The 16,899-nt window shown below is 31.1% G+C and overlaps 2 protein-coding genes across 2 annotated transcripts; one reads left to right on the top strand and one right to left on the bottom strand.

Moving 5' to 3' along the window:
- Window positions 1-2,512: 2,512 nt before the first annotated feature.
- Window positions 2,513-5,826, bottom strand: LOC114396793 (ER membrane protein complex subunit 3-like). Its single transcript, XM_028358962.1, has 9 exons — window positions 5,567-5,826; window positions 5,280-5,450; window positions 5,088-5,181; window positions 4,695-4,814; window positions 4,524-4,572; window positions 4,170-4,269; window positions 4,034-4,095; window positions 3,825-3,883; window positions 2,513-3,072 (listed from the first exon to the last, which is right to left on the bottom strand). Exons 2-9 carry the CDS (start codon window positions 5,429-5,431, stop codon window positions 2,968-2,970), a joined length of 741 nt encoding a protein of 246 aa, XP_028214763.1. The 5' UTR covers window positions 5,432-5,450; window positions 5,567-5,826; the 3' UTR covers window positions 2,513-2,967.
- A 2,800-nt stretch (window positions 5,827-8,626) lies between these two features.
- On the top strand, window positions 8,627-14,647 carry LOC114394914 (DNA-directed RNA polymerases I and III subunit RPAC1-like). The gene is made up of 9 exons (XM_028356597.1): window positions 8,627-8,921; window positions 9,168-9,353; window positions 12,287-12,413; window positions 12,585-12,671; window positions 12,799-12,992; window positions 13,453-13,548; window positions 13,646-13,739; window positions 13,965-14,084; window positions 14,282-14,647. Exons 1-9 carry the CDS (start codon window positions 8,763-8,765, stop codon window positions 14,383-14,385), a joined length of 1,167 nt encoding a protein of 388 aa, XP_028212398.1. The 5' UTR covers window positions 8,627-8,762; the 3' UTR covers window positions 14,386-14,647.
- Window positions 14,648-16,899: the final 2,252 nt, after the last annotated feature.

Here is a 16,899-nt window from a genome sequence, read left to right as displayed (position 1 = left end):
TCTTATTTTTCTTTCTAAATGTTTATAGGAAAGTTTTTATTATTATTTATATTAAGACCATATTTTTTTTTTCTTTTTATACGTATTTTAGTTTCATGATGGAGGTATACTGTGTTGATATTCTTTTCTTTTTATACTTATTTTATTTACATCAGCAGTTAGATTTATAGTGCGAAAGACAAGTGAAAATAGAGAAACGTTCTAGGAGTAAATAATAGATTAGAAATTCTGTAACTCAATATAGCTAGATAATTTCAGTGATATACCCTAGAAGCCATCTAGTTTTCATTTAAGTTGGATTTTGAATAAATTAATCTTCATCTTTGATATGTTTACAATTTTAAAGGGTATTTCCAAATTGCAAGTTTCATTCAAATTCCAAAATTTATTCATTATTGAAAGTTTCTTTTCCATAAATTACATGCAAAATTTTTTATTAATTCAAAATAATTTTCTATCTTATTCATATAAATTAAAATCAATGTAATATAAATATTTTAAAATATACTGAAATATAAATAATTTGATTATTTTCTTATTGTTGTTCAATTTTGATAAAATTTGACGCAAACGATCTTAGTAATATATAGATATAATTCAACGGTCAGATGAATAAAAATCACATTCTATATCAAATTATAAAAATAGTGTAATAATTATTAAAATTACACCGATATAATTTGATTCTTCCTCTCTATATATATATACACACGTAAAAGGAGTTCGAGAATTTGATTCAACAACAAAGGAATTCACTCACGACTTGTTACTTTCAGCAATGAACATGATTTTTGAAAGATTTTAGATTTAAGTAACAATTCATGCCTTGCAAAATATGTCATAAAAGAGTAAACAAAGGTCATAGCCAATAAATCATCTTTTGTTATACCTTTACGTGATAACGTCTTTTGATTCATGTAGCCAATTTTATTTAATGGAATAAAGTTTTGTTGTTGTTATTGTTGTTTTATTGTTCCTATACAAGCTGCAAAAAAGAGGTAGTGCATGATATTAGACAAATGAGTTATATAGTGTGTATTTGATTGAACCTTCTGGATCTACAAAAAGGAATAAACATGTTAAAACATACGTAAAAACAACAATTTGTTGCTTTGGTGATGTGCTTTGCCTCTTTGGAACTCCATCCATCATTCTACAAATGCACGTCCTAGGTAACACTTGCAGTTGTTTGTGCTTGAAATGTTAATAGTTGTCATTTGAAAACTTTGGAGTGACACCAATCACAAGTTCTTCATATATCTCTAGTTAAATACTGAAATAAAAACCTGAAGGTAATGTTAGATACCATGGTTTTAAATAGTCGTCCGCAATTGTAATTGTGACCGTAATGTCAAGGTATTTTGACTTTCTGCAACCGTAATTGTGGCTGCATAAATCACATTTTCTCACATTTATCTGTAATATAAAAGTTTTTTGGTTCATCGCAACGCAAACATAATCACAATTGCTAAAACCATGCTAGATACTAGGGTGACATTTTTTTTTAATATACTAAGGTGACATAGTTCAACATAATATCGATGATGTCTATAATGGATAACGGACACTACTTTCATAGCCATTATGATACTACTAAGTACTAACAACCAATTAGAGAATGATGAGATCATTGCAGAAGATCTTCAACAAGAGTTTCGCAGCTCCATATTGCCGAGTGTTCAAGATATATAGACTGGAAGAATCAATGAGGAACGTTGGATGAATTTAAAGGTAAAAAATTGTTTGACTGTGTGTGACTATGTGATTCCTCAACTGCATGCAATCCGAATCTGAGCTATTGTTACCATACAAATGTAAATCCTTGCTACTGATTTTGCAAATTAATATTCTCTTCGGATGATTGAATTTAAATGTATGGTTTGTTAAGAGTTTTCTCTTTTTCATGGTAATAAAATGTTTCAACAAACCATAATTGATTAATACAAGTGAGGTGCCTAATGATTCCTGACAAGAATTAATTATTGTTTATGATGATAAATACTCATACGAATACCATGATTAATAAAAATAATGTTTCAACATTCTTTCAAGATAAAAAAGTGGTACGAGAGAAGAAAAATTTTATGCTTAGGAAAAGAAAATAAAAACATCTTTCATATATAAACAATTCTTAACCATAATTTGCCAAGTGGCATTTTTTTTAATTTCCCATTGCAAAGTTATTAAACTTCTCCAGAAAAAATAATAGTTAACATATAATATATTCATAAAAATATTGAATAATCAAATATAGTACTTTTTTAATTATGTTTTTCAAAAATCTTACTTTTGAAAATCTCATTCGAAGGAAAGATTGCTTGCACCAAACATCATCTTATATTAAACCGTCTGGTTAAGCCGATTCCAATACAAATATATGGCTCAACTATAATTCACTCGAAACAAATTAAACTAATAAACTAAACAAATCACAAACCAAAAATCTTACCATTTTAATCACTCAATTCAAATTTTAAAACATTCTTTCGGCTTTTGGTAATTTGAGCATGCATTACATCACATCACAATTTTTTAGCATCTGATTATAATCAAGTGCACCTCACCTGCATTCTAATTCTGCAACAAAAGCAGAATAAGAGATGCGAATGTAATATTTCTTAATTTAACATATTAGGGGACAATTCTAGGAGTGGGATGTGGGATACAGATAGAATAGTTGAATAGGCCTTGAAACACATTACAGGACTCAACGTTTCCTGGGAAGCCTTCATGCTTTTTATGGCAATGGTCATTCAGAAAAATAAGCAAGAATGAATAGTTTCAGTTCTAGCTTCAACAAAACCGAACAATGTTTTCTGATAGTTGCAAAATGTTCAGTCTCAAGACTACAGTCTCAACAAGATCTTTGATATCTTTTCTGCAAAAAGGTACACCTCCTACCGCAACAATAGAAAGTAAGTGTATCCTGCTAATGCTAGCAATGAAGCTTCCTACTCCATAACATGGTTAACTGGCAACTTTCCTCAACACAGCTTCAGCACGCTGCTCAAAATTTGGTAAGGCCCAGTCATGCTGGGTTATGTCAAGATTGTCTTTCTCAGCACTCAGACCCTGAAAAGAAGACGACAGAAAGTAAGATCAGGATTTACTTTGTTCAAGACCCGACTATGATTCATTTGAGTCAGTTACACCTTTACCTACTCAATTTCTGGAAATATTATCTGCCAATTAAAAAAAATGTCTGAAAATATTTGGTATCTCTCATTTACTGTATTTTCCCATTTTTATGGTTCAACATTAATGACAATACTCTTCCAAAAAAAATATATTAATGGCAATGCAAAGCCAGTAAAAAGTGTATCCAACCCTCTCTTTGTATATCTAATAATCTCAAGAAAATTAGCTATGGGTGTCTTCGAAGTAAATTAAGCACTTATTCGATATGTTCTTATCAAATGAGAGTTTATTCATAAGCTAAACTGAGAAACTAACTAAAATAAGCTAAAAGAACCTTAAAAGAAGGTTATATATGCTCATATAAGTTTTTTCAAATGCCACCTAAATTCTCAGCAAAGACTACTCTTTTTTTTTTTTTTTTCCTTTTCTTGTACACTGGATAGAATGCCTCTACATTTTGTTTATTTCTACTAGAAGTGTCCAATTTCACCTGACTGTCATCCTTGGTGAAAGATCATTTACATCATAGCACCTCATTGAAATAAAAGATCATTTGTACCTCCTTCTGGTATTGCCCGGGGGTTGGGGGGAGGGGAGTAAACAAGTGAATCATACAATAATTTTCAATGATTGATATTCAAAATTATGAAAAATCTAGAGTAAACCACTCATATTTGTAATTGTACCTTTGAAGGATCAAATCCAAATCCACCCATTTGCATCATACGTTGTGTATCATCTACAGCTGCATAAAAAACAGCACACATCACAACAAATTCCAGCTTACATGGAAAAATGACAACATAATGAAAAGTAGTAAAAATCATATTCATGAAATTGATGAATTAATTCAAATATACATATAAAAGAAATCAGCTTTCATGTTATAACTAACCATTTTCTTCACCCAATATGAGACTAAACAATCCTCTTAATCCAAACAGATTGAGGAAGTACCTGTAATACAATCTTTCAACAATTAAACCAGAGAAAGAGTGAAGCAGGTAAATATCCATAAAAATGAAGATTACCAAGAGCGACTGCTGACATAGCTAACATCTACGGTGCTAAGGTCTATTCCATTCTGTAGCATTGACCTAAACCTCTGTGTCAATGGAAAGGGTATCTTGGCTGTGCATGAAAGTTTTAAACATTTTCAAGAGGTAAATAGTAAAAGTAATGAATCCAAGGTTGTGCCAAGCAGATGACTATCATAAGTCAACACATGTATGTACTAATACAAAATACAAGTTGTGTCATTATTCAAAGAAACTTTAAACTTTAAAATGATATATAAACAGAGAAGTTTTGAAGAATGTGAATTCACACAAATATTCCAATCAACCAGTAAGAAACAAATAGGGGAAGTAGTTATAAAAAATTACCTGCTACAAATCCAGAAAAGAAAAAGTTCACCCAAGCAAAAGTAAGAGTCTGTCAAAAAATACGAAACAACGTAAGTAGATGCTAGTGAGACATTTGATAATTGGAAACAAGTACAAGGAGCGTGATCCAGTTTCTAAAGCCAGAGGACTGTCAAACTCCAATTTTAATACCTGAGGAATGATCATTGAAAGGTTTTTCTTCATCATATCCATGGCCATGTTCGGATCAGAGAACATCTGTGCTTGCGGATTCTGGCCCTGGCCCTTTGGAACAAACAACAGACCATTTTCCTTCGACCGAAAGACAAACAATCAGTTCAATGTTGAATTGGTCAGGCGCATGATCATTTAAAGTACTGCACAAAGCTCATGACAAAGTTACTAACTTCTAACTAATGAGTTCTAGAGCTGATTGAAAACCATCAAAATTGAAATCCGGTAAGCAACTATCTTGTAAATTAGCCAATGAAACTTCAATATTCTCCGTTCTCCAAATCAAGAACCACCCACTTAAACCATAAAACCTTCTGGAAAACAAGAATATACACTAATAAGAAAACAAACCTCGTTACAGAAATAAATTTTGCGAGCGCGAAATGCCTTGGATGGAATGAAATTCGCCCCAGCACGTAAATTCCGAGCTCTAACAATCACTTGCCTGAATCGATTAACATCACCATTACATCACTTAGATATCAAATTAAAAAAAAATAAAATTAGCCACATAATCAACTAAGGAACAAAGGGTAAGCATACCCTTCTTTAACAATTTTGGCATCAGGGGTTTGTGAAGAGTGCATAAGCTTAGAAACAAAGTAACGGAGCACACCAATGAGAACCATAACCACAGAGAGAGGGATCAACACCCAGTCTCTGATTGCAGTATCCAGCACAAGATCTTCTGCCATTGCTTTAATTCCTAGTTTCCTACAACCCCGTATGAAACAAAAGCTGCTTATGACTCCAAAATAATTTTTTTTTTTGCTTTCAAGGTAAAAATACTTGTACTATTTGGCTTTGCCAATTGAAATTGAAGAACTTACCGTGCCGCACTATCTGATTCGGTTTCGCGGGTTCCCTAAACGAAACCGCTGAAGAATTGCGATGCGTCACGTAGAAAAATCGGTCCGAAAGACACGTTAATAGGGGGATTTATGGATAGTGCTAGGTGAATCTGGGAAATTGAAGACAAGTGAGCGAACCCTAATTTCGCGATGGAGGAACCAGGGAACGGAGTATTACTCAATACACTTCGTTTTCATCGTTAAAAAAACAAAGTCGCATGTTGTGTTTCTTTGAAAAAAAATATAGATCGAAAAGGTGTTTTACTTAACTGAGATTAGGGGCTGTTTGTTTTAAGTTTTTTTTTAAAACACTTTTTTTCAATTAAATAAATATTTTTTTATTTGTGTTTCTCTAAATTAATTTTTATTTTGTAAAAAAAAAATAGTTTTCTCTTTTTTTTAAGAAGTAATTTCTATATAATTAAAAAAAACACATTTTTTAATTTTTTTTTAAATTTAAATAAAAACAGCCCTTGTTCCGAAGTTTATTTTAGGAATTAATATACACATGATCAAACCTGATACAGTTTTGCTCTATAATTTTGTATTAATAATATTTATATCAATAATTTATCTCTTAATAAAATAAATTACTCTTATAAAATTAAAATAATAATAAAGAGGGTTTTATTATCGCTTATTGCACTTGCGATAGCTCTTTTTTTTTTTTTAGGAGAGTCGTTTGTTAAAAGAAGACATGAGATATATTTTAGGAAAAGACCATTGATAATGGAATCACACATAAGAGGGAACAATAATAAACAATCATAAAGGTAGATATGAGTCTGGAATCCAAGTCCCTTTATTTTTAGTTCATGAGTAGATCTATGATTATTCAGAATCAATTTATTGAGAACTTTAGTCGTCTAAGATTTTTTTTATTTGTTCATGAGTAGATATGAATCTAATATCCTGAATTTTTTTTATTCTATGAGAAAAACTTACCTGGATATCACTTGCAAGAAGAACTCTTGATCATACCATAGGGAAAATTAGAAGAGAACCAAAGAGATCCATTAACTATGAATTTTCCAGTACATGATAACATTGTTCTGCTTTTTACAATAAGAAAAACCTTAGTAGCATTGTCTTCTTCTTTCTCTATATTGTAACTTTTTACATCTAAAATAGATATACAAAGCTATTAATATGAACAATTTGATTTCCAATATGATACTTGATCATGCGGTCACTGTCTGACTGATTCGCTAGTTGAAGAAACTTTAACCTTCGCTACAAGAATTTTTTAAATTAGCTGCAATGAAATAAGTAGCTATTATGTATCTAATCTCTAATAAAAAGAATTAACAACAAATTAGTAACAAAATTACTACAATATTGATCAGGCATGAAATAAGTGGCTAATTAACTAGGAAAAATAATCTTAGTTAATTCCTAGCTAGTTAATAATTGAATTAAAGATATATATATATATATATATATATATATATATATATATATATATATATATATATAATATAGATTAATTTTACTCATTTATTCAAATATTTGTCACATTTTGACAATACAAGCAAAATAGTCATAGAAAAAATATTTTTTTAAAGAAAAAGAAAAATTCATTAAAAAAGAGGCGGGAAGGTGGAATACAATGAATTTTATTTCTAAATAAGAGTTAAATTCATGCCACTGTAGAACATTAGAAGGACTATATACATGACCCCAACAACACAGAGCAAGAACATCGAAGTTCTTGGCGATTGTTGCCAGAAGCAACTATATGTTGCAATGCTTTGCCAAAATCATGGAAATAGGCCAATATGACAGAACTATTGTCCACAAAACAAAGCTAGAACTTACATCACAGTAAGAAGAAAGAAAAGAGCAGGAGATCATTCTATTCACGCATCCATGAAATGAAATACCAATGCATTTAGATACCTCCAAACCCGTGCATTAAAATGAAAACTAATCCTAGTTTAGTGTGAAGCATAAACTACATGCACAAGAAGTTTAAATTAAAGTTCCAAATATAAACTTGTGACAAAAAAAATTCGAGGCATGAGATATATTTTAGGAAAAGGCGATTGATAATAGAATCACACATTAGAGGGAACACAAACAGAATAATAATAAATAATCCAAGTTCCTTTACTTTTAGTTCATCACCTAAAACACTAAATATTTTGCTTACTTGTAAACATTATATAGTATATACATTACCATATGTGTTACTTTCTTTTTAAAATATTTATTTAAGTGTTAAATCAAGTTCTTTTAAGATAAGCCTAGTTTATAAACATTAAATTTCTCTATGAAAAAATAATAATAATAATAATAATTTTTTTTATTATTTATTGTTTATTATATTTTTCATACAATCAATTTTCACTTTCATGTTTTTTTTTTCATTTGTTTACTACATCACTAATTTACACAATTCATTTTAATATTATAATATTCATATTCATATTATAATGTTATGTTTTTTTAATAAAATAAACAACTTTATGTTTTTTTAGTGTATTTGTTTAAATTATTTATGCTTAAAAAATAATTTCTTATTTATTTTGAGAAACAAATCTTATCTACTTATTTAATAAGTGCTTTTAAAAAAACACTATTTTAAAATAAGGAAGTTTAAATAAACTGACAATCTTAGAGTTAGGAGCATTTAGGAGGAGTCCTTGCAGACCAAGAGGATCTTGAGACGGATATACCTAGACACACTCCCTTAATTGATAAGCTTAACCCCTTTGGCATTTTAGTGCTCTTCCCCAAAATTTACCCCTTTTCTGAAACACATATTTTACTCTTACGCTCCCTGTTCTATTCTAAGGTTCCTCTTACTCATCTTCTCACATCCAATTTATATTGCGCACCGAGTATGACTCGCCAATCGCTTCTCTGAACAATTCTGGATAATTTCAGGAAAGGAGTATTTTTGGAGAGAAAATACAGTGAGCAGGTACATTTAGAAGGAAAGGAGGTGATTTTAGCATTTGGAGCCCAGTGTTCACGAACCCAACAACAACAACAAAATGAGAAAAAAAATAAATTTGCCCTATGTGTAGCTTTACGACATCGTTTTGCTCTTCTTCATGAAACCATTCACCATAAACCCTAAACGGCTAAACCCCTCCATGTTGCTTTCTGTGCTCATTGCAACGAATTGCTAACGACACACAGACCACAGAGAAGCTACGACAGACCAAGGATGTCGTCGTCTTCGTCGGAAGATGAATCTATGTCGGAACAGAGCAATGAATTAGGACTTGATTTCATCTTGAGCTTGGACAATGTTCCATCAAAGCTCCCTCCACACCTCGAACTCTTCAAAACACGCGTTCTTTGCAACAATGATGCTCCTGTGCATGTAAACCCTCTTACCCATTAACCTTCTCTTCTATTTTCATCATTTTACTTTTACCCCTTTTATGCTACGTTATTATTATTTTTTTACCTCTTTCTATTTTGCTAGTACCCTGTTTCATAAGGTTTCTAGCTTTTCAATTGGGTGCTGGAATTATAGAAGTTAGGATTCCAAGTATTGCACTTGTTTGTACATGTCTTGGATGATGATTGTTTTGTTATTAACAGTCTCCTGTGTTGGTGTTTTTAGACGGATACTGTACAATATTCTGGTGCTTATGCTATTTTAGGAGTTGATAATAGTGTGCGTTTGGATAGCTTCTGTGAAAACTTCAAGGTTGAAGTGAAGCGACTTACGGATAGCGATATAGAATTTGATATGATTGGAATCGATCCGGCAATTGCCAATGCATTTCGAAGAATCCTTATAGCAGAGGTGATGTATCTTTGCTTCCCCTCACTGTAAATATAGTAGTGATGTCATACTGTTTGGTTTTTTTTATATTTTGATGCATTTGTTACTTGTTAGTGCATTTTCTCTAGGTTAACTAAGTGCCTTGCCATAATCTTCAACATTTATTTGATTTTGTAAGTTTTCGTTTTGTAATGAAATAGTAAGTACGTGATAATAGAAAATGATGCCTTCAACTGATTATTTGGTGTGCTAGCATTATGATGACCTATGAATTTTGCCATTTTTGGTGGAGGAAGTGGTTTGACATTTAGGATGTGTTTGGATAAGGCATTTTAAGAGGGGAAAGTAACTTTATAGGGGATTTAAACTTTATAGTTTGTGCATTTTATTAAAAAGAATTTAAAATTTAGAGGATTTTAATGAGAAATTTCAATTTAATATAAACAGAATTTTAAATTCCACCTAAAAAGAGAATTTGGAAATTCTTCTCCCCAAAGCTCATTCAGGCATCTCCCTCTTGTTCATGTATCTTCCTCTCTAATTATCACTCTTCTCTCATCTCCTTGTCTATTGCTAATTTTTTTTATTTAGAGTTCTTTTCTTGATCTCAATTGTACATCTGATCAGAAAAAGTTATAAGGAGTTGTCTATAATAATAAATATTAAACAGTCATGAGCAGGGATCACAGATGTGCTTAATGATGTGCTAGAGGAAAGAGGCTTCTTTCAAAATTCTAATATTTCCCTTAACTGATGTGCTTGAGGAAAGGTGGTCCAAATGGCTTGACACTTTCCCTTCCAAATCTGTTAACTTTTAAGCTATTAGAAAAATTGGTTTTATATCTAACATTCTAGTATAATTTTAATCCCTCAACAGAATACTAATGCAGTAGCAATAAAGGAACAGTCTGGAAGGGAATCTTATTCTTTTAACTTAAAAATAGTTCCAGACGTGAGAATTGAATCAATTTAGGGGTGTACAATTTTTTTTTCTTAAAAAAAACTGAACCAACCCGAACCGAACTGTTTTAAACCAAATATGTGAACTGCTTTAGAGAATCTGGTTTACTGGTTTCGATGAACCAGTTCTGAATTGAACTGTTTTAAGAACCAAACCAGTTTTGAACCTATTTCAGCAAAATCAAGTATATTATATATTAATGAGCGGATATAAGAAATACCCTATAACAGAATTACAAAGCAAGTGGTAAAAAAGGAAATATCCAGAAGATTACATGTATGCTAACATGCTACCCACCACCCTTGATAAGCTTAAACCATTCCAAAAGGAATCCGTACATGCAAAATCACCTCCTGAGATACAAGAAAACAATGATACAAGCCATTCCCCGTACAAATGCAGAACCAAAATCTGAAACATGAGGACTTAAATCTGCAGAAAGCAAGCTGCAATTAAAAACCATTCCCTGTACAAATTCAAAATCACATCTCCCATCAGAATCTGTATAGCTTGAACTTGCTCCAAGAGTTCATTATATATTCAACAAGCAAGAGTCACATTTTGGCCAGTCTTTTTGGTTCTGTGCTCTGAGGATCATAACATTGAAAAGGAAACTTTATGCTGGGTTTTTTTTCCCCTAAACTCTTTGAGGATCTTAATATTGAAATGGCAACTTTTTGGTTCTTGTCTCTGAGGATCTTAACCCTCTGGCAACCTGAAACTTTACAAACAGCTAATCAATGCTAATTGCTAAGCAACACTGGACTTAAAAGTTATAATCCTATGAGCATTAACTGAGACAGAATCATTTCATAGCAATGCTTTATCAATCCAAAATCACATTTAATATAGGCTATGACCACAAAAATCTTATATGACAAAAAAATTACACCATTAAATAAAATTCCAACCTAGCTTCTAAAGAGCTCAACTGCACTTGTGTGCCATTCACTAGACAGTTGTATGTTACCAACATTTGAACCCAGTCCCTTATGAAATTGTCTTATGACAATTACCATACAGACCAAGAATCACTAGACAATTGTCATATGCAGTGAAAGATAAAATTTCTCAATGTTGCAAGTCTTGTCTTTTTTCCTTAAGTCAGGTACTCACACTACTCAGAATAAGTTTTGCAACCAATGGCTTAAAATGTTAATCAGAGTCAAACAACTTAAAAAAAAACTAGCAAAATTTTGTACAAGTAGACGTACTCTGGAGCAAGATATCCATATGCACTTACAACTTTGGTTGCTGTGGTTTCTCCCTCGTTTGTTTTACTTACAAGTTTTGCTAATCCAAAATCTGTTGTCTGGAGAAATAGTGAGAGAGATCTGGCAATCAACAAATCTGTACCACATCTAGTTTTAATAATGTCATATAATATTTTTTCCATCTTCTCTTCCACCCCGGATAAAAATGCAATCTGACAATCCGTTTTAGCATTTTCCTCAAATCTCTATTCCTTATCTTATCATGAACTTTGCTGTTCAATTGGTAAAATTATATGATGTATTTTTTGAAATTTCTATATTGTCTTTGTCCGTTAGATACTTGTAAATTTGATTATCTGCACAAAAATGCTTGTTTCATATTAATAAATTCAGGCAGCTTACATCAAGATTGTTATGGAAATACTTAATATAAAATGATAAATTATATATGGCATAACTCTCTAGAAAAATGTGACACCCTTTACAAGAAGACAGTTTTCTTTTAAATTTGTAAAAGGGCAGAGGAGACAATGAATGAAAGAGGGGGAATAATTCACTTGCTTTGATGTTTTTGCTGAATGGAAATTTCTTTTATTAGCTGTTTCAGCAAGCCTGCCACCTAAGAGTACTCCAGTTATGTATAACATCGTACGTTAGCTTTATTTTTCAGTTTTTATGTATTGCCCTTTGTATGATAACTTTAAGTAGGTATTAGTAATGGTGTAGTTGTGTAGTACTAGTGGAGATTATCAAATTTTTATGTTTTTGTTATAATTTAGGTTCCAACAATGGCTATTGAAAGAGTATATATCGCAAACAATACATCAGTTGTACAAGATGAAGTTCTTTCCCATAGATTGGGTCTCATTCCAATTCGTGCTGATCCCAGGCTATTTGAATATCCAGGTCTATATCTACACTAACCCATACATCTATTTCTCATTACGTTTATGACTTTCTCATGGGATAACTTGAATATTAGAAATGCTATGCACATTTTTCAGTTTAAACCCCTTATCTGGCATGGGCACAGCCTCACAGGTTAAATGTTTGTTATTTTGTCTTTCTTTTGAATAGAAAATGCTGGAGATGACAAGAATGAAAAGAACACCATTGTCTTCAAGCTACATGTTCGTTGTCAAGTGGGTCAACCTCGTATTACTGGTAAATGACTTGAAGCTTTTGCTTGAAAATATTTGTGATGCTTTTAATTTCTTATTTAACTATTTAACTTCGTCCTCTACCCTTTCCGCAATCTTTTTTGTCTGATGATATTATGATACTAGTGCAGTAAAATCAGATAAACTGAAGTGGTTACCTAATGGGAGTGAGCTTCCCTGTGAAGATGTCAAACCAAATGCAGGTTCAAAACCAAAAACATTTACATCTTTCACTTGCAGCCAAGATTCACTTCCTGAATTTTCCAACAATTCAATTGGTCTTACATATTCGGATATTATATTGGCTAAACTTGGACCTGGTCAGGTAACCTTCTTCTCTAAAAGGAGTGTAATTACTCTTAGATTTTATGGTTTAAGGTTTAGAGAGAGATCAGTTAATTTTTTCATCGTGGGTACCTTTCGTAGTTAACCTATTTCACGCCAGATGAATGATTTACTGTAAATTTATAAATTGCAGCACTTTTTGGCATTTTTATTAGTGTCCTTGTAATGTTCTCTTTCCACCCTGAATCTACTTTAACATTTATTTTCAATGCTTATAGTTTCTGCAAACCTCCTTTTTTCCCTCTGCTACATTGTTGGTCATTAATGGCATAATTGTTCTCACATAAGATTCATTTACCTCTGTTTCTATCTGTCCTTTTCTTTTATCATGCAAGGCTCTTTGAGTTATCTGATTTTGCTAACTTGTTACTGTTTGCATGTCTTCATATAGAATACTGGAAGTCATACTTACTGAATATTGTAAACACATACTACTGTAGGAAATTGAACTTGAAGCACATGCGGTTAAAGGCATTGGTAAGACACATGCAAAATGGTCCCCAGTTGCCACTGCTTGGTATCGGATGCTTCCGGAGGTAAGGGAATATCAAATATCTCATCTGCTAGTTACATCCACACACTGCCAAAAATTTGCAAATCCTGGCATCTGTAAGCTTGGTTTTTCTTCTCTAGGTTGTACTCTTGGAAGCTGTTGAGGATGAGCTGGCTGAAGAATTAAAAAATAAGTGTCCAGTTAATGTGTTTGATATTGAAGACATTGGAAAAGGTAATTCAGTTTTTGTGTCAGTGCTTGGCACATCAATTTTATGTTTATATCTTAATGTTGTGGACCATGATGATGAAGGATGTTTGTGTCAGTGCCATTGGTTTTGCATCAATGCCTGCCTGTCTTGTGTTGCACATAACATGCTATTGTTATTGATAACATATGATCTCAAGTTCCTCTTTTTTTGGTACTTTCTTAATTTGCTGATTTGGTTGTTGAGAGTAGGTAAAAGAAGGGCAAAAGTAGCCAGACCACGGGATTGCACTTTGTGTAGGGAATGCATCAGAGGGGGCAAAGAATGGGAAGATCGTGTATCATTACGCCGTGTTAAAAATCATTTCATTTGTAAGTTTTATGTAAACTCTGATATACTTTGGCAGGTGTAAGATGAGTGATGCATGCAAAGAGTTCCTACATAATTTTAAATTTCTATCTGGAAAATTCCCTGATTATGATACAAGTATACAACTAAATTTTGTGCAAATGTTGGATTGACAAGAGTTCTTACAAGGGCTATTGTTTCTTTTTGCTTGTTTGTGTAGTTACTATTGAATCAACTGGAGCATTACCTCCTGAAGTGCTATTTACTGAAGCTGTGAAGATTTTGGAAGATAAATGTGAACGTGTGATTACTGAGCTTTCTTGATTCTTATTTTTTGCCATGTCTTAAAATCAATGAAATGGATAAATGTGATCCATGATCAGTTCTGTTATGATTCCATTTTTTTAGGACCCTTTTTTTTATAATATGAAAGTTCTTTCCTTACTCATAGTTAAGCGGTGCATGTCTAATGTATTTACCCCAAAAAAAAAGCGGTGCATGTTTGCATATACATGGTCTGTATTATCCAAATCCAGTAGCTTAATATAACTGATTTTATCATAAGAGGATGCTTTGCTGATCACAATGCGATTTGACTTTGTAGAGTAAACACGTTTCTCTTAAAAGCACTTTAATACTATTACTCTTAGACTTAAATATGTTTAGTTCTTGCAAAAAAAAGTTAAATTCAGTTTTAGTCATCCAGTTATTTTTAATTCTCATTTTAAGTTTTTTAAAGTTCTTTATGATATTGTTTGATAGCAATGCGATATGAATATATAAATCTGGTCATGTGTTAGTGATAGTTTTGTCCCGTCATTAGTTAGTGGAGATAATGATGATTATTTTTATAAAAAAAGAATTTATAAGGATTAAAATTAAGAAAAAGATTGTTAGAAAATTAAAATAGTTTTTTTAGTAATATTTATAGGAATATATTTTATCCTCTTGTAGCACTACGTGTTGTCTACATGCTAGTTAGAATTTCTATCGTGTCCCGTTAATTTGGGGTATTAATAGGGTTGTGTTTTTAACCAATAGGAATAAGCTGAATTATTATATTGTTATTTTAAAATTTAATGATAATTTTAAAAAAAGACTTTAATTTTTGTTAAGAAAACTGTTAACAAAAGATAAATTTATAGCAAAAAAAACAAGGATATGTCAATTAGTATAATAACAAGCAATATTAACATTTTTTGAAATTATAATTAATTTTGAAATAATAATAATATAATAATACAACTGATTTATATTGGTTGAAAAATCAAGCGTCTCAATACTCCCAAATTAAATTAACGAAGCACGGTAGAAATTCTCTTCCTATAATGCTTTCATGATTATTATTTTTCTCCAGCATTTTCTATTATTTTAATCATCTTATTTTATTTTATTTTTGTTTTTTTTTATTAATTCACATTCCCATTTCCCCCCTCTTTCAGTCTCTTTTTTTTTGTTATAAAATAATTTGTAGAAATTGTTGCATAATTAAAATCTCTTTCCCTTTATTGGAAATGCAAGTACTTAGTATTTTTACAATTAAGTCTGTGGCTCCTTTAATTCATTTGAAGCTGACATTCAATGAATGGTAGCCAATCCAATTGATTCAAACAGATGTGCTTTTGTGCAGAACATATGGCTGAACATTGACCACACTCATCACTCACTAATCACTATCAAATCCATGGGGAGTGGATTCTCTGCAGTCACTTTTGTGACAGCATAAAATCCTAGCCTTTCAAAATAAATCATATTATTTAAATAATTAAGTAAAATGTAACTCTATTTTTATTTTTATTTTTAAGGATGATGACTGGAGGACCCTATAGTTGCTTTATGACTAGAGGAAATCCTGGTAAAATCTATGTCGGTTTGTGCTTTTCATGTAGGTGCAGTGCAACATAGATTTTTACTCCATAAATTAGCAATAAGCTTTTGGATTTGCTCAAGAAAAGTTCCCCATAAGTTGAGTAGTTGTTCAGCTTGCGGCTTGCCTAAGTAATGGTTTAAGTATTTGGATTAATTTATTTTGAAATAATATTATTTTTGATTTTGTGAAAATTTAAAAGTAGTGATTATTTTTTAAATAAACTAACCCATTGTGAGAATTTATTTATTTTTATTTCTCCACGTATCAAACTTTATCTAAATATCCACTAAAGTCAATCTAGTGATTGAAAATTTAGATAATTTATACAAAGTGATAGGTTTAGATTAAATATTATTGTCGTACATAAGAAAAAAATCTATCTAATTATTCAAATCTCATGCTTGTGTAAAAAATTAGAAAAAAAAACATTATTTTAAACATTTTTTATATGTAAATTAACAATTTTGAATATGCAAAAAAGTTTCCTTTATTATATCGTTATATAGGGGAGTGGAATGTTTCTTCTTTAAAGGGTAGTCTTAAGTGAGATGTTATGAAGAGCAGCTTAGCAGCTTAAGTTGTTCATTTTTAGATATCTAACATTTTCTTTACCAAAAAGATATGTAATTTTGTTAATCATTTAAACAAAATAATAGTAACATCTAGTGTGATTTATGCAGTATTAACATATTAATTACTTTGTTAGATAAATAATGAAATAAATTGTACTTCTGAAAATTATTATATAACAACCTAATATTTATTATTCTGAGTTGCTCAGAATAAAAAAAAACTAATATTTATTATGAATTCCATAAGTCGACATACCTAACGTAAAGCCAAATTGAAATATAGTTTTTTATCCATGAAAATTAAAGAAAAAATTTAGATAATTTATACACTATTCTCAACCAACTAAAATAAATCCTTTGACAAAGTCAAATCCAAACATACTCATCCACAAATGG

Source organism: Glycine soja, chromosome 18, assembly GCF_004193775.1.
Source record: "Glycine soja cultivar W05 chromosome 18, ASM419377v2, whole genome shotgun sequence".
Lineage (NCBI taxonomy): Eukaryota > Viridiplantae > Streptophyta > Magnoliopsida > Fabales > Fabaceae > Glycine > Glycine soja.
Note: the sequence above shows the minus strand (reverse complement) of the source record. Positions and strands in the feature narration are given on the sequence as shown.